Source organism: Motacilla alba, chromosome 4, assembly GCF_015832195.1.
Source record: "Motacilla alba alba isolate MOTALB_02 chromosome 4, Motacilla_alba_V1.0_pri, whole genome shotgun sequence".
Classification (NCBI taxonomy): Eukaryota; Metazoa; Chordata; class Aves; order Passeriformes; family Motacillidae; genus Motacilla; species Motacilla alba.
Genome location: NC_052019.1, coordinates 288,796 through 306,445, shown reverse-complemented (window position 1 = coordinate 306,445; position 17,650 = coordinate 288,796). Strand labels below are relative to the sequence as shown.

At 46.9% G+C, this 17,650-nt stretch overlaps 1 protein-coding gene across 1 annotated transcript in view; it reads right to left on the bottom strand.

Annotated features, from left to right (window-relative positions):
* ATRN (attractin) overlaps nt 1-17,650 on the bottom strand; it is a 149,181-nt gene that overhangs the window by 63,496 nt on the left and 68,035 nt on the right. Inside the window, exons 16-24 of the mRNA XM_038134564.1 lie at nt 15,763-15,979; nt 14,459-14,644; nt 12,061-12,294; nt 11,261-11,398; nt 5,068-5,161; nt 3,713-3,765; nt 2,020-2,114; nt 1,020-1,098; nt 464-621 (exon numbers count right to left, since the gene is read on the bottom strand). Coding sequence (XP_037990492.1) covers nt 464-621; nt 1,020-1,098; nt 2,020-2,114; nt 3,713-3,765; nt 5,068-5,161; nt 11,261-11,398; nt 12,061-12,294; nt 14,459-14,644; nt 15,763-15,979 — 1,254 coding nt within the window. The remainder of the gene's footprint in view (nt 1-463; nt 622-1,019; nt 1,099-2,019; nt 2,115-3,712; nt 3,766-5,067; nt 5,162-11,260; nt 11,399-12,060; nt 12,295-14,458; nt 14,645-15,762; nt 15,980-17,650) is intronic.

The window sequence follows — 17,650 nt, the reverse complement described above, 5'->3', positions numbered from 1 at the left end:
AAGGGGAAGGATGAGCTGCTCATCCCGCACGTGCCACCAGCCTGTGGCAGCAGCAGGAGAAAGGGGGTGGCCCTTGAGCTGGGCCTTTTGAGTACCAGGCACTAAAGAGCTACTAAAGCATTTCCTCTGTCTGCTCTTTCCAGGCTTCCTTTTTAGCTTTATCAGTCTTTTTCTACAACATCAAGATCTGCACATCTGAAGTCAGACACCTCATCAAACACAGGCCTGTTAATAAATGAGTGACTCTATTTCACAGCACATCTTCAGATCCACTGGGCTGAGGCAACATCAGAAGATGCCTCACACCTTCCTCCTCTTACCCAGGAACATCAAACTCTGTCTGCTATGGGATTATGCCAGCCTGGTTCAGCTTGGACTGCTCCAAGCTCAGCAAACTGCCACAGTTTTGAGAGAAACAGGAAAAGCACCTTTAAACAATTTGACATACATTAGCAGTTCCTACCTGTATTTTTATGGGCCAGGTGAAATTGCTGACGTAAACAAAGAAGGTGATGTTTGGGTTGTTGCGGAAATCAAATTTCTCATTGGAGAAACTGTCCTTGTATTCTTTTATATTAGTTCTGGAAACAACTGGAATTTCCTCCCCAGCCTGTGTGCCAGCTGTTGTAAGGAGTAGTAAGAAAAGATATTTCAAGGTGTATTTAAGAAAGCAAACAAAAGGGCAAGCCATCCTAAATTCTAATTTTAAAAAATTAACTATTCATTCAAAGCCAACTATGTTAAGCTGCACTGCATAATCAAAACCACCATGTACCAAGATTTTGCATTGTAAAAAATCAAATTTGCACTTTCAATATTTACAAAATACCCTAATAAAGTTGAAAACATAGGGTTTTTTTAAACATTTTACTTCCCCCCCTCAGGCTGACAATTTAAGAACACTCTGCAAAAAGTACATGGGTTAAAAACCCCCTAAAGCTTTCCCAATTAAATTTGCCTTTTTCAGAAACTTCTAAATGAAAGAAGCTCCTGAGTTGCTTAGATCATCTTCAATTTACCTGCAAAACTTGTGGACCAAGTAATGTTGAGGTTGAAGTTTTTAGATGCATTGATGAACATGTCCAGGTCTCTGTTTTGCTAAAGGAAGAAACAAAAAAGAAACCACATTTTTAGGATAAGCAGTTTTACTGTACTGTTTCCTAGGAAATCATTGTTACAAAAAATTATCCTGAAATTTGTTACTTAGATAAATAAAATACATCAAGCTAAAACCTGCATACTATATTTTCTGGAAGAAGTATTCTCCTCCTCAAGGAAAACATAACAAAGGAGTCATGTGTACAGAATATCAAAGGAAGAACTGAGACACAAGATATGGGATTAAAAGAAGCAAAACATCTCTGCTCAGGAGAAAGGCCGAGAGAGATGGGATTGTTCAGCCTGCAGAAGGGAAGTGCCTAAGGAGTGCCTGTAGGGGCTCCAGGAGAGCTGCAGAGGAGCTGGGGACAAAGCCTGCAGGGACAGGAGCCAGGGAATGGCTGCCACTGGGAAAGGGGAGATTGGGCTGGGATCTTGGCAAGGAATTCCTGGCTGGGGGGGGGGGGGGGGGGGGCAGGGGCTGGGCTGGGCTGGAATTCCCAGAGCAGCTGGGGCTGCCCCTGGATCCCTGGCAGTGCCCAAGGCCAGGCTGGACACTGGGGCTTGGAGCAGCCTGGGACAGTGGAAGTGTCCCTGCCGTGGCAGGGGCATTTGGAGCAGGATGAGCTTTAAGGTCCCTTCCAACCCAAACTAGTCTGTGATTTAAAAGAAACTGGAATGGCTCAGAGGTTGTTCCAACAACTGGTAAGAATCAGCTGGGGTTCTTTATGAAATCTTCCTGTGATGATTTGGGACTGCACAGCCAAGCCAAGGTCAAAAAGCTCTGGTTGCTTCATGGAGCAGGACACACCATCCATATCACAGAATTAAACCTGAAGACCCACACAACTGTAACAACTCATTGCCTCCAGGGCCAAGAGAAGACAAAGGACAAAGTTAAAGGGAAAATAGAAAATGTACCTCTTCAGGTGTTGCTACAAAGTTGATTGCTGTGTAATAGCGATCGTCCTCCTGGGAAAGGCTGAAGGTGAACTGATAGTCGATGAGGAGAGTATCTGTAAGGAATGCAGGGAGACAGTTATCCCATCTCCTGGAATAGAGTAACTTTCATAAAGGAAGGCATGATGTCACTGAATGGTTTCTTGGACAACCAGGACACGGCACTATCATGACACTGCTACAAATTACTTCAACCTACATATGATCCCACGTAAGGAACAAAAAACTCCAGGAGCTGAGCCTAGAGAGGGAAGAGAGGTGGCTTATACTTGCCAGGCAACAGCCTTGATCTAAATCAATATTCCTACCTACACACTGTAAAAAACATGCCAAAGGATTTACTTTTCCAGCCTGCAATACCTCTGTGATCAAAGGGAATAGCAGAAAAGTTCAGCAGCTGTGTAATTCCCACCATGTGATTCCCACTTGGAAGGGGACAATGGTCCCCCCATTCCCGGTTTCTGTGCATCAGCAGATTTTCCTGGGAGAGGCTCTACAGAGCAGCTGGCTGGTAATGAACCCAGCTGCCACCCTGCTCTGGGACACAAGCCACTCAGGCATGCCAGGAGCAGCCTCTGGTCAGTCTGTCTGTCCTTCCCTGCTCTCGTCTGCCCGGGCTGGTGTAAGCCACAGCCACTTGTGGGGATGCACTCCCCCACCTCAGTACTCTTCCACTACTGCACACTGACTTGTGCATATTCCTGAAGTCATGCAGAGATATTCCCAGCAATAATACCCAGGAACTGACGACACACCAGGTGCTGTTTTTCTCTCACTGCCTCCCCTCGCTGGACTGACACAAGTCACACAAGCTGCTGGTGTCCATCTGGACACAGCACAAAGAAACAGGCAATGAAACCAAGCAAGACTGGATCTGGACAGCACAAGGTTCTTCCTGTAAGAGCTGCAAAATTTTGCCTTTCCCCACGTTTTGCCCATTTAACCATCCCTGCCATTTCAGCAAGGAATTTGGTCATTCTTACACAGAGATGCCATGAGGAGCCAGCAGTGCCCTTGTTTGGCCACACAAGCAGAATTCAAATAAGCCAAAACCAGCCAGTTGATAATTTCTGTGCTGAACAAAACCACTACTGGAGACTTTATGTAACTTAAGATTCCATCTCTCCACGCCTGCCAGGCTGCTGATTGCTAATATTTGCAAACAGAAGCTGGAAAGTTTCCATTAGGTAATCTGAATCTTGGCAAAGGATCTTCTGGAACTGCATGGGAATCCAACTGCTCATTTCAGAGGAAACGTGGCAATTTTGAAATCCATTCTAACCTGGACCAGAATTTAAAATAAACAGTATTTTGCATTTCTAAAAATTCTGAGGACACTCTTTTTTTTTACCTGTTAGGAATATAGATGAGAGTGCTCTCCAAAAGACCAGATTTCATCTCAGTCACATGAAAAACATTCAAAACATTGTTCAAAAGATCTAATCATCACATGGACCTTATCAAGAGAAGTATTTTCATTCTCTTTAAACAACATATTTGAGAAAAGTGAAGGTTTTTACAGCTTTTTTTTAGTCCTTTCCTTAATCCCCCATACTTAGAACACATGCTGAGGCAACTGAAACAAGTTTTAAATAAGTTATTTTAAACTTCAAGCACATTTTTTATCTCCAAACAAAATCCCAAGGGTACTCACAGTAACACGTTCCTTTAAGTGGATTTCCCTGATATCTGTTTTCAACTTCACACCTAAAAAGAATATACATTTTTTAATAAATGGAATTTTTTTGCAGTTCTATTTATTCCCAGCCACTAAATACCAGAAAACGCAACCTGCGCTGAGAGCATTACACAATTAAAGATGAATGTCTGAGCTAGACTGGGCTGATGAAGAAATTCCATGTTCCCTGCAAGTCCAACTCATATGCAGTAAAAATGCAATATACAATTCTGGATATTAACATTTGCATCCACTTGGAAGGTATTTATTAGCTCTCCAAAATGCATGGAACTGGATTAGCTTAGTCATTTATGGCTATTCCAGGTTCTAGCCTATAAATGTTTACTCATGTGAGCAATGCTTTAAAAATAAACCTGGCAATGAAATTATTTGGAATTAAATTATTTCCCCTAACATTACACTAAAAGCATTTCTGTTATGTTACAGAGAAACCTCCAGCAAATTTGTTGCTCTAAAACTGCTCCATTAAACTGCTTGAATGTCAAAGGCTCATTTCGGATATATTTACACTCCCAATGAACAACATCAGAGAGCACGGACGGTGAAACATACCGATTAAAAAGAAACTACTGAAGGATAAAGCAAAGCACAGAGAGCCCAGAGCAGGGCCTGGAACTGCTGCAGGGCTGGAGCCCCTCTCCTCTGCAGCCAGGCTGGAGAGCTGGGAATGCTCCCCTGGAGAAGGGAAGGCTCCAGGCAGAGCTCAGAGCCCCTGGCAGGGCCTGCAGGGGCTCCAGGAGAGCTGCAGAGGGACTGGGGACAAGGGACAGAGGGACAGGAGGCAGGGACTGGCTGCCACTGGGAAAGGGGAGATTGGGCTGGGATCTTGGCAAGGAATTCCTGGCTGGGAGGGGGGGCAGGGGCTGGGCTGGAATTCCCAGAGAATCCCTGGATCCCTGGCAGTGTCCCAGGCCAGGCTGGACACTGGGGCTGGAGCAGCCTGGGACAGTGGGAGGTGTCCCTGCCATGGCAGGGGCTGGAACAGGATGAGCCTGGAGTCTCTTCCAACCCAAACCATTCTGTGAGTCTATGTATAGTTTGGGGTGTGGGGATTTTTTCACCCATCCCTTCTGCATGATATTTCCAGTTGACATGTGTTTAAAATTGAAATTCTTCAGGAAATCATCGTGTTCATGATATTCCCCAGGGGACCCGTGGCTGGCTGCACCCTCAGTGCAGTCAGTCCTGTCAGGAGGAAGAAACGAGCAGAGACATCATAAACACAACCATTAAAAAATGGGGGGGCAGAGGTGTCTAAGGTGGTACGTGCACAATTTTTTATTGCAGGTAAGAAAGGGAAATGAACTCACAGTTGACACTCATCTCCTTTGATTCCCTTGGTTGTGCAGAAGCATTTCCCTGTGTTTGTGTTGCAGACGGATGCGTGGCCATTGCACTTGCAAGCTGTTGAGCAGAGGGGGAGAAGATGCAACTTTGAATGAAGAAGAGAAACAAATTCAATAGCAATTAAGTCCTTTAGTTGTCAAACTGAGATACGTCAACAATTAACGTGCGGATGAAACCCATTTGGTCCCCTTTGCTTTCTTTGTGCTACAGAAGGCAGATGAAAATAGAACCCTGCATCAAAACAGAGCCAGCACAGGCTACCCGGGACTGGTGTTGTGTATGAAATCTTCATCAGACTCAGCTTTTTAGCCTCAAAAATTCATTTAACTTCCTCTCCTGTTGTTAGACAGCAGGGGTGATATCATAACTAGGAAGGAAAAGACAATATTTGAAATAATTTTGGGCTTGTTAACACATTTCAGCCAAACTCAAAACTCTTGAAAGAAGAATTGGGAAAACAAAACAAAGCCCGTGGGACTTCAGAGACTTTTTCCAGAAATAAACAAACAGGCCTTAGGAAAAATAATATTTCATCAGTCCTACTGATGAAACAACGTCATTATCAACAGCATCAGCAGAAAACATCTGGTGCTAAGGTGATGATGTTCATGCTGGGACTAGCTGGGGGCATTCCTCAATATATTTTAGGATAACTTTGTGCTGAATGTCATTGAGTTGTGGTTGCACAGCCGTAAACTATTTCAGGTTTGGGGCATGCCCAAAACATACCATCTCATACACCTGAGTCTGCTCAAGATCCAACCCAAGGTAGCACGGTGAGGACATACAGATTTTCTTCACAAAAATGCTCCTGATTTAAGCAAAATGGTCATATTGACACACTTTGAGACCTTTAATTACAAAGATGTAGAGGAGAAACATTCACAAAAACCCCAAAACCAAAGCAACAAGTAAGAACAAACCCTACACAGCCAGTTTACTTTGACATCTTGTTCACTATCACTGCAGGAAAGGATTTAACAACTTCTGGCATGTAGATGCCATTTAGGAGTCATTCTGCCAATGCAGGTGCACCCATCTGGAGCTGTGCACAGAAGAGCGCACAATATAAGGAAAAAACTACACAAAGCAAAGATCCCTTGTTTATGGTCCTTGAGCTTGCTGGAAACAAGATGCTTTAAAGGCTGGAGCCTCCTTGTTAAGAAGACATATTCCTCCTCATTAAGCAGCCATGCCAATCAATGTACCAGCAGATTCTTAGACATCGAGTCCCCATCCTGAATATCTCTGCCAGCCTTGGACCTTATTTTAGGAATCCTTTTGGTATCTTCTTTCTGTTGGCACATAATGGAAGCTATACTGTATCAGGGACACTTAATTGTGTTTCTCAGATGTGGATGAGTTGTTTCCTAGCAGCAACACAGAGCAAAATAGGAAGAAGCAAAAAGGCCTATTGTTGGAACAAGGAGACTGAATGAAAATTCAACAAAATAATTGTATTCTGCGAAGGAAACACTCTTTTCATTAGTGCCACTTAAAGAAAAATAAGTCTTAGAGACATTGAGAATGTCTTGTACTTCTTTCCTTATGCTTTGCACAGGGGAAGCAAAGTGAAGTTGGATCAATATTCAATATGAACATACATGAAATTTCTCCTGATTTTTTAACCTCGGGTTGTTTAAAGGCAGACTGCAGCATCTTGAGCAATAACACTAATTCTTCTTTCCTCTCTGCTCTTTAGCATATCAAGAAGACACTCAAATATCTGTATTTAAAACAACAGAATCTATTCATTTATCCACTTTCCTACAAGCCTGTAACTGGAGATCATTCACTAAATAACTGGAACATGCACAGAGACATCTTCTCATGGCTTCTCAGAGAACTTTAAACTTTGGAAACAAACTATTGATAGAATGTTTTAGACAAGCTCACTGGAATCTACAAAGGACAATTTCCCACCAGGGTCAGAGGATAGAGGAGAAACCCACAAGCACTGGAAATGGCTTTTTGACTGTGAATCATGGTAACAGCCAGATGATGAAGCACCTTCCACCTGCTGGTGTTCCTTCTACCTTCTCCACAAACCACAGGTCACAGGCTCACTCACAGATGGTCATGGGGGTCCTTACTGCTCCTTCCGTGTTTTGATGGGCCAGCTTCCCAATGGCAACACCATCACCCACCTGCCCAACACTGCTCTTCCATGCCACGTGCTTCAGCTGCCCTGCAGGGCCCCCCTGGGCCCTGGGAGAGGGAATCAGGCAGGTCCATGGCACCAGCAACTCACGGGCTACCAGTGAAGGCCGCGTGGATGTGTTCGGAAGCACTGCCACAGCTGCAATCTGATTTCAGGCATAATAGTGCCTTCCCTTCACTTGCAAATAACTTCCTTATCTCCCACCAGCATATTTTCATGGGAAACTTTAACCAGAAAATTCAGAAAAATCCTGAATGCAGAGAAAGCACCTTGCAGCTATTTTTACATTTGATGTGCTGCATTTCCTGCCCTTCCTGATTAATACTTCTCTACTTGGACGCTTCCTAAAAGCAACCTCTGAGGAGTGATTTACCTGCCATTTAGTTATTATCTGCCTAGCTCTGCCAACACCAGGGTGTATGATGTGATGCAAACAATTTTTTTCAGGGAAAGAACTACAGTTTGACAAAATATTTTCAACACAAGGAATATAATCTTGTGTTGGGACTTTTTACAGAGATATGCAGGACTGAAGGCATTGAAATAAAAGAGGGCAGGGTTAGACAGGATATGGGGAAGGAATTGTTCCCTGGCAGGGTGTGAGGCCCTGGCACAGGTGCCCAGAGTTGCTGTGGCTGCCCCTGGATCCCTGCAGTGCCCCAGGCCAGGTTGGACACTGGGGCTGGAGCAGCCTGGGACAGAGGGAGCTGTCCCTGCCATGGCAGGGGGTGCAACAGGATGGTCTATTAGAACCCTTCCAAACCAAACCACTCCATGATCTCTGGACTCACACTAGGCAGTGAGTGTGCAAGCACACAGATGTTTGTGTGTCAGGCTGGAGTGTACAACAATAGTCTGCAGCATGGCTGTGACCGTGGGCTCTAAAAACAGATCAGCACTAAGCATTGCTCACAAATGCACAAAAAGAGTGAAATCAGCACATTTTTAATGGGAAAGGATGGAAGGACCACAGTTAAGAGAAGGCAGAAAACGGGAGCTAGCTCTGCTACCCATCAGCCAATCCTTATCTGAAGAATTCCCCCCTGGAAAGGTTTTTACCAAGCAAAAATGACTAATAGGCAGAAGTCAGCCTGGTTGCATCAGATAGGGTGATTTGCTCTTGCTTTCCCTTTCCCAATCCACCTCAGTCTTTCTGCCCAGGTTCCTGCTTCCCTCATTCTTTCCCCTTCCCAGTAAACAGTGTTAAATCAGAGCAAATTAAAAACCTGGGTCCAAAGCACTTGAGAGCAAAACACTTCTGACATAAGCTACTGGTTCCATCAGATAAGGAATGAATGCTGTTCCACAATCTCTCTCCACATTTTCTAATTTCTTTTTCAGGCATCTGGATAATTTCAGTCTGTCATTCATTATCTCAACAACAAACTATTTTGGGACAATCCTCATGCACAAGAGCCCAAAGGAAGTTACTCTCCATTTCCACACACATGGAAAAGCAACACCTACCAACAGGCACGTTGTGATCCAGTGATTAAAACTGAAAGCTCAGGGTAGAATTCTGTATTTTCTCAGGCAACTAAGCCTTAATTTATTCATTACTTTCAAGTAAACTTTGGAGCATTTCAAAGTATCTTCACCTGAAATGAGTTTATGAGTATCAGCAATATTTTATCTGGCAGATAAGGTTGTGCAATCAAGTGTCAGGGATGCACCTTCTCCTTTGAACCCCTGTCGCTGTGCCGTGTGTTGGAATTCCATATCCCATTGCTCTAAGGAAGGCAGCTGTATCCCTATGAGATTTTCACCCCCTTCTTTGAATCTGTCTATTGGGAAGTTCTTCATAGCCTCAACCATCACTACCTCCCTCCTCTTGAGGAAACAGGACTCCATGCTCCAGGTACTGACCCTCAAGTTCATCCAGAAGGTCAGCACTAGTCCAAATAAACATCTTAAATCAATATCCAACTATTTTCTACTGGATTGACGCCACATTTGGAAGAAGCAATAAAAAGTCTTCAATGTCCACTCATTAATCACCCCCACTTCATTCTTTCCGGCTGGCCACAAACCACCCACACTCATTTCACAGAAGTACTGACACTGCTCTGAGCAATGTTTATTTTTTTCTACCTTTTCCATCACTGTATCTAATTGTCTCATTCCACCTCACTATACTCCACTAACATAATCCACTGGGGCCAGTGCTGTTTAACATCTCTGCTGGTGACAGGGGCACTGGGACTGATGAACCCACAGCAAGTTTGCTGGTGACAATAAACTGGTGAGGTCAGCACGCTGGAGGGGAGAGGGGACACCCAGATGGACCTAGATGGCCTCCAACAGTACCGGGAAAGCACCAAAGGGGGCCTGGAAGGACCAGAGACGTGGGACCCAGTGGACCTCATGATGTTACACAAGGCCAAGTGCAAGGGTCTGCATGGGGCTGGAGCAAGCCAGAGCACAGACACAGGATGGGTGGGGAATGGCTGGAGAGCAGCCCTGGGGAGAAGGACCTGGGGGTGCTGCTGGGTGAGAGCTGGACATGAACCCAGCCCAGAGCCCCCTGTGCCTGGGCTGATCCCAGCGTGGGCAGCAGGGAGGGGGAATCTGTCCCTGTGCCCCCACGTGCAGAGCTGCCCCAGCCCTGGGTGATGCCAGAGGAAAGGTGGGAATGGTGTCCCTGTGCCCCTCAGGTGAGAGCCCACGTGCAGAGCTGCCCCAGCCCTGGGTGATGCCAGAGGAAAGGTGGGAATGGTGTCCCTGTGCCCCTCAGGTGAGAGCCCACGTGCAGAGCTGCCCCAGCCCTGGGGCCAGCAGCAGGAGCACGTGGAGCTGCTGGAGAGAGCCCAGAGGAGGCCCCGGAGCTGCTGCAGGGCTGGAGCCCCTCTGCTCTGGAGCCAGGCTGGAGAGCTGGGAATGCTCCCCTGGAGAAGGGAAGGCTCCAGGCAGAGCTCAGAGCCCCTGGCAGGGCCTGCAGGGGCTCCAGGAGAGCTGCAGAGGGACTGGGGACAAGGGACAGAGGGACAGGAGCCAGGGAATGGCTGCCACTGCCAGAGGGCAGGGCTGGGTGGGATCTTGGGAATTGTTCCCTGGCAGGGTGGGAGGCCCTGGCAGAGGGTGCCCAGATTTGCTGTGGCTGCCCCTGGATCCCTGGCAGTGTCCCAGGCCGGGTTTGACACTGGGGCTTGGAGCAGCCTGGGACAGTGGGAGGTGTCCCTGCCATGGCAGGGAATTGGAATGAGATGAGTTTTAAGATCCCTTCCAACCCAAACAACTCCATGACTCTATGATTAAATCTCTTAGAAGCAAGAAGCACCATCCCTCACATCTGCACCTCTCACACTTGGTCTCTGGTTTATAGTTGGTCTCCCCATGCCACAGCACTGAAAAATTCACCACAACTCAAAACTATGCCACAAGGTTGCAGGTCAAAACTCCAAGTCTTCCACGAATATTTGTCAATATTAAATGCATTGGTCTTTCAAGGAAGACTTTTTCCTAGTTTGTTAGCTGGATCTTGCAGAGCTGAAAATGGTTCTTTGTGCCAAAGAGTCCCAAAGCACTTTACAAACTGAAATGCAATTTTAACAGGGTTCTCCTAATCCTCAACTGAAATCCAGCCAAGTCTTCAGTGAAACATTGCAAGCCTTTATGAAGTAGACAATTTTAACTATAAACACAGAACACATTAACCAAAAGGAATAGAAGGCGAAACTTAGATAAGCAGAAATTTGTTCAAGACATTTGGATCAACACTGTTTCTTTCAAAAACAGGATCATCAAAGACTAAAATACAGACATTTTTCACTGTGGTCCAAGTTTAGAAAGGAGGCTATAAAATCATCTTTACATGCAATGAAAGTAATTCCACTTTGCAGTTTGAGTGTCTTTGATTTGAAAAAACAAAAACTGAGCCTTGCCCGCAGGAAAGAAAACATGAATTATCAGGATATCATTTGTGTTAAGACAGCAGAGGAATGAGCAGAGCGAAAGCCATGGAGGAGCCCGTGCAGGAGCCCTGGGGCAGCACTTACGCTGGCACGTGCCCCCGTTGGTGGGGTCCCCGTAGTAGCCCGAGATGCAGGTCTCACAGTGCCTGCCCGTGGTCAGGTTCTCACACTTCTCACAAACGCTCTCGTTCACACAGCGGCTGTGCCCGTTACACTGACAGGCTGTGGGAAACAGGGAAACAGGAAAACTGAGTACTGCTGCTCAAATACAGCTCACAGAGACCCTCAGGAGGCTGCGCTGTGCAGAGGACAAATGAAACCATTTCGTGCACCTTCCTGAGAGGTTCTCGTCCCTTGCTAGTGATACATGGGCCCAAAGACAGGTGTATATCAAAAAATGGAATTTAGAGCAACACACGGAAAACTGAACTGCAAAACATTACGTGCACATTGGACTGGAAGCTGCTGGTGGGATGGATTTACAAGGAACGGGGAGGGGAGTGTTGGTTTTGTGTCAAAAACATTAGTTAAAAATCATCCTATACATTATTAACTCTTAAAACAACCTTTAAAGGAAGATCTGCCTTTCTTTCAAACAGCCTTAAAATAAATAAATAAACAAAAGTTAAAATCTCAGTAAAGATTTGTAGGGAAAGGAAAAATTTCTCCCAAGTAATAAATAATAATGTCTTCATGCAGCAAACGTGTGCAGATCAGCCGCTTCACAGCTCCTTCCATCTCCAAGTGTGTAATTCCTCCTTATATTTCATGCTCTTCTCCTCCCTCCATTAACAGGAGGGAACACAAGACACCACCATAGTTTTAAAAACTCTTTCCCCTTGCACTCAGCCAAAACGTTGGACAATTAAACACCCCTCATTTACCTGGACACTGGATAAAGGACCAGTTGTAGCTGTTCTCCACAGGACACATGCTGACATTGAGAACAGGCTCCAAGCTGTGTTTCCCTGGCGTGGATGGGGTGGGCATCCTGACAGGCCCCCGGTAGGAGCCCTCGATGCACTTGCCCTTGCCAGTGTTGCTGGGATCCGTGCACCACCCACAGCCCGGCTGCTCCAGGCACTGAGCACACGTGCAGTAGCCTGAGCAGTTTTCAGCTACAAAAAAAAAAAAACAAACCAAGATACAAAATTCTGGAAAAAATCACTATCTCAAACACAGGCAACAAAAAATGCAGAATGTATTCTATAACTATATTTTTATCTCACCAAAATATTTATCTCATCACATCTAGAAATATTTATTCTGATATTCACAACATGTTCATTCCTATCAGCATAATTATTCCAGAATCTAAGATCACTATTAACAAAGGTTCCAATAGTCAGTGAGTTACAAAACAGCACAACACACACAGAGGTTTTTCGAACCATTGCATGCCACCCTCTAACACCAGAGGTTAATGTTCCCTCTACAAAACATCTCTGATTTATTTAAAATAGATCGGATGATCAAATGAGCCATCTGGAAGCAAAGGCTAAACACCAGCCATTTTAGTCACTTGGAGTCTCTTCCTACCACATTTCAGTATCACATGCTATTATTTAAAGTATTTATCTGAGGCAAAAAGCATAGAATACAAATAGGAGAATAAAATTCTACCCTTTAGCCCCTCCTTTCTCTAATGGGACTGGATTTTAGGGGTGACAAACTCTTTACATACTAAAACTTTTTCTATTTCTATCCCCAGACCATCTTGAAATATATTTTCTGGATTCTTGGTGTTGCAAGATAAGCAGACTTTCTATTTAGATGTTTAAATAGACAATATTTGCCTTCAAAAAGAAAAAAAAGGTTTGTTTTCCATTATTTTAGCTTACTCATCTCCTGCCTGATGCTTCCTCCAACTTTTAACCTCTGGCAATATGGGAAGTTCATACTTTCATGTTCCTTAAATTCATTTTCTTCATCTCTTATTTTGCAACATTTTGAGCTACTTGTGATGCCCCTGCTCACACCCAGCTCCTACAGAATTCAACATAAATAAAATAATTTCTACATCTTCACTTGTTTTAAGTTTTTAGGCCCTTTTACCCCAGTTTGAAAGGAAAACACACTATTCTAAAGCACTACAAAGTTATTGCATTTTGCTCTCATCTACCTAAAAAGGGCAAAAAAGTAAAAAATTTCTTTAAAATAAGGTAGGAATTCCTACTACAATCTGTAAGTAGATAATACTTCAGAATAAAACACTTGTGTAAACCCTAATTCGGATTTGATAATCAGGCAATGGCAGAACGCTTTGGGTTGGAAAGAGGCTGTGTTGTTCCACGCCCAGCCACAGGCAGAAGCCTCCTGCTGGAGCAGGGTGCTCCAAGGCCCATCCGGCCCGGCCTCGTTGGAGCGGGGCGCTCCAAGGCCCACCCGGCCCGGCCTCGTTGGAGCGGGGCGCTCCAAGGCCCACCCGGCCCGGCCTCGTTGGAGCGGGGCGCTCCAAGGCCCACCCGGCCCGGCCTCGTTGGAGCGGGGCGCTCCAAGGCCCACCCGGCCCGGCCTCGTTGGAGCGGGGCGCTCCAAGGCCCACCCGGCCCGGCCTCGTTGGAGCGGGGCGCTCCAAGGCCCACCCGGCCCGGCCTCGTTGGAGCGGGGCGCTCCAAGGCCCACCCGGCCCGGCCTCGTTGGAGCGGGGCGCTCCAAGGCCCACCCGGCCCGGCCTCGTTGGAGCGGGGCGCTCCAAGGCCCACACAGCCCAGCCTCGTTGGAGCGGGGCGCTCCAAGGCCCACCCGGCCCGGCCTCGTTGGAGCGGGGCGCTCCAAGGCCCACACAGCCCAGCCTCGTTGGAGCGGGGCGCTCCAAGGCCCACCCGGCCCAGCCTCGTTGGAGCGGGGCGCTCCAAGGCCCACACAGCCCGGCCTCGTTGGAGCGGGGTGCTCCAAGGCCCACACAGCCCAGCCTCGTTGGAGCGGGGCGCTCCAAGGCCCACACAGCCCAGCCTCGTTGGAGCGGGGCGCTCCAAGGCCCACCTGGCCCGGCCTCGTTGGAGCGGGGCGCTCCAAGGCCCACACGGCCCGGCCTCGTTGGAGCGGGGCGCTCCAAGGCCCACCTGGCCCGGCCTCGTTGGAGCGGGGCGCTCCAAGGCCCACACGGCCCAGCCTCGTTGGAGCGGGGTGCTCCAAGGCCCACACGGCCCAGCCTCGTTGGAGCGGGGTGCTCCAAGGCCCATCCGGCCCAGCCTCGTTCCCTCCATCCCAGGGATGCCCAGCACACCCACACGGCTCTCATGGCCTGTCCCCCAGCCCCGAGCCGGCGCGGTGACTCACGGGGACAGCTGCTCATGGTGTACCACTCCATGCACTGCCCGTAGGGGAAGGAGGCCACGTAGGCGTTGGAGTCCACGCACTGCTGCATGTTGCTGCACCACATGCACTCGGAGCTGCCGCTGGTGCACTCGGCGCAGGCGGCGCGCAGCGCGCACGGTGTGCGGCACTGCTTGGCGCTGTGGTTGGCTGCGGAAGGACAACATCAGTTCTCTGCAGGAACAACACACCATGCTCCCGCTGGGAAGGGACCCAAGGACCATCCCAGCCCATCCCACCCCACCCCTGCCACGGCAGGGACACTCCCACTGTGCCCAACCTGGCCCTGGGCACTGCCAGGGATACAGGGGCAGCCCCAGCTGCTCTGGGCACGGAGCTGTGCTCTCTTTTTCTCTGCGGATCTGCTGATGCATTCCTTAGTTACCCTCCCCAGCAAAGTGCAGGGCAGAGCCCTGTTTTACATGAGCACGCAGGCACATGCTTTAAGTGATTTGATCAGTTCCAGACATCAAACAAGCACTGAACTAACTCAGCAGTTTGTAGTTCTGAGCCAATGCTTCAAGTTTTGCTTCAAGTGACTGTTCTCAGACCATAAAAGCCAGCACAAAGCTTTAACCCAAGTGCTGCAAGTGAAAACACAGAATTTTGAGTTCAGGTTCCACATTCAGGATTTGCATCCTGCTCTTCCACAAAGAATGATTTCAACTGGTGCAGTGTACTTAAATTTTTTTTAATCAACCAACTTCCCTAATACTTGAAGAGGCACTAATTGGTATTCAGAAATGATCATCTACAATGGAGAATTAACAGACCAAGCCATCTGAAAAGATATGCAGTTTCAATAAAGCTGGAAGACTTTTCCCAAAAGCAAATAGCCTGTTTTTTTCAAAGTTCTCATATCTCCAAAGTGTCTTGGCCAATTAATTTCAAAGTTTGATAAAATCCTCCTCTGGCTACATAGCAGGGGAGGGGAAAAAGGGGAATTCAATCAGAAAGTTACTATTAATTTTTTATTTCTTTGAAACAGGAGAATGATGCTCCATACCATAATTACCCTAAATGTCACATGTAGGTATGCAATTAAGAAAAAAATAATTAAAATAATGCACTTCAAATATTTTATGGTTTACAGCGTAAATGTTGAACTATTTTTAAAATTTCTATTTCCTGCATGAAATACGTACACAAGACACTTGTTCAGAAGTATTTTTCTTCAGCAAAGTCATGATGCAGCTGGTTTAAAATGTAATAAATTGCATTCCCTTTACCTTCCAGGAAATATAAATCAAGCAGACAGCTGCTGTTACCTGGCCTTTCACAGACAGTGCCGTTGACCTCGTTGATACATGTTGCTGCCTTCAATCCCTGTTGGGAAGGCTCAGCTAAATATCCACAAAATCCAGCATCACTGGGTTCATCGGGAAGCCACTGGACGAGGGTGTTGGTGAAGGGAGACATGTCTTCCCAGCACCAATAGGACACATTGATTTTCCTCAGTCCAACCCATGGAGTCAAAGTTTTGGGCTAGAAATAAAGCAGCAGATCAAATCTTAATTAGTGTTGCTGGCCACAAACTTCATAACATTAAGATCCTATAAGACAACTATTTCTAGTGGCAATTTATTTTTTGGCACACTTTCATTTTGGGGAGGAGCATTTGAGCTCTGTTGGTATAATATGTGGTTTTACTGCTAAAATAAGTAAACATCACCTACTTTAAACTGATTTTATGCACTTTTATACCCTAGAGCTGCAGCTTCCAACAGCAACAGGGTTACAAAGCATATCATGCTAACACCAACATATTTTCTTGTTATTACTAAACATCTACATACAGTTTACTTGAAAAAAGAGCAACTGCAAAGCAGAGCCTCCCCCAGCACAGCCACCAGTGCTCCCAGCCCCAGTGTCCAGCCTGGCCTGGGGCACTGCCAGGGATCCAGGGGCAGCCACAGCAAATCTGGGCACCTGTGCCAGGGCCTCCCACCCTGCCAGGGAACAATTCCCATTTCCCAAGATCCCACCCAGCCCTGCCCTCTGGCAGTGGCAGCCATTCCCTGGCTCCTGTCCCTCTGTCCCTTGTCCCCAGTCCCTCTGAAGCTCTCCTGGAGCCCCTGCAGGCCCTGCCAGGGGCTCTGAGCTCTGCCTGGAGCCTTCCCTTCTCCAGGGGAGCATTCCCAGCTCTCCAGCCTGGCTCCAGAGCAGAGGGGCTCCAGCCCTGCAGCAGCTCCGGGGCCTCCTCTGGGCTCTCTCCAGCAGCTCCCCGTGCTCCTGCTGCTGGCCCCAGGGCTGGGGCAGCTCTGCCCGTGGGCTCTCACCTGAGGGGCACAGGGACACCATTCCCACCTTTCCTCTGGCATCACCTAGGGCTGGGGCAGCTCTGCCCGTGGGCTCTCACCTGAGGGGCACAGGGACAGAGTCCTCCCTCCCCTGCTGCCCACGCTGGGATCAGCTCCTCAGGATATACTTTCCCACCTTATAAGCATTCTATCCTAATATCCATTAAAACAGGCTCCTAGTCTATTTAGGCTCACTTTTCAAAGGACTCCGTAAGTGGAAGAAGAACCCTGCAAATTAACAATTCTTTTTTACACAGTGTAAAGATTTAAACACTATGAGGGAAGGGTTGCCATATGTCTTTAGGAATTGACTCTACACTCAGCTACTGGAATATCCAGAAACACCTGGAGCTGCCAGAATCATTATTTTTTACAGTATCCCAGGCTTGGATTCCTCATTTTACCAAAGATTTAACGTGCAGTCTTGTTTAAACTGCACCCTACCTTTCCTTGGCTAAATTGACTCCCCTCTAAAACACTGTAATTATTGAAACTCCACTTTAAAATTACAAAGGGAATCAAGGCAGGGAATGTTCTTGTTTTAACAAGGGAATATTTCTCTTAAATACTGAAGCATGTTCTCTGTTGAAAAAAAGCAATCCTATTGCCTCCAACCTCATTTTTCCTAGAGAAAATGCTTCCCACGCTGGCCTCTGGGACCCAGGAGCTGTTATTCTGATGTGCCATCAGGCCACAGCAGCTTTCCAGGCTAATCCAGGATTTTAGAAGAGATGCACAGCATCATTCTTTGTTAGGGCTGTAGCACCACCTACACAACCTGCCCTGAACATCTCTCCTCTTCTCCCAGGGACTGGAAAAAATATGTATTTATTTCATTGATGCATGAAGAGGGAAA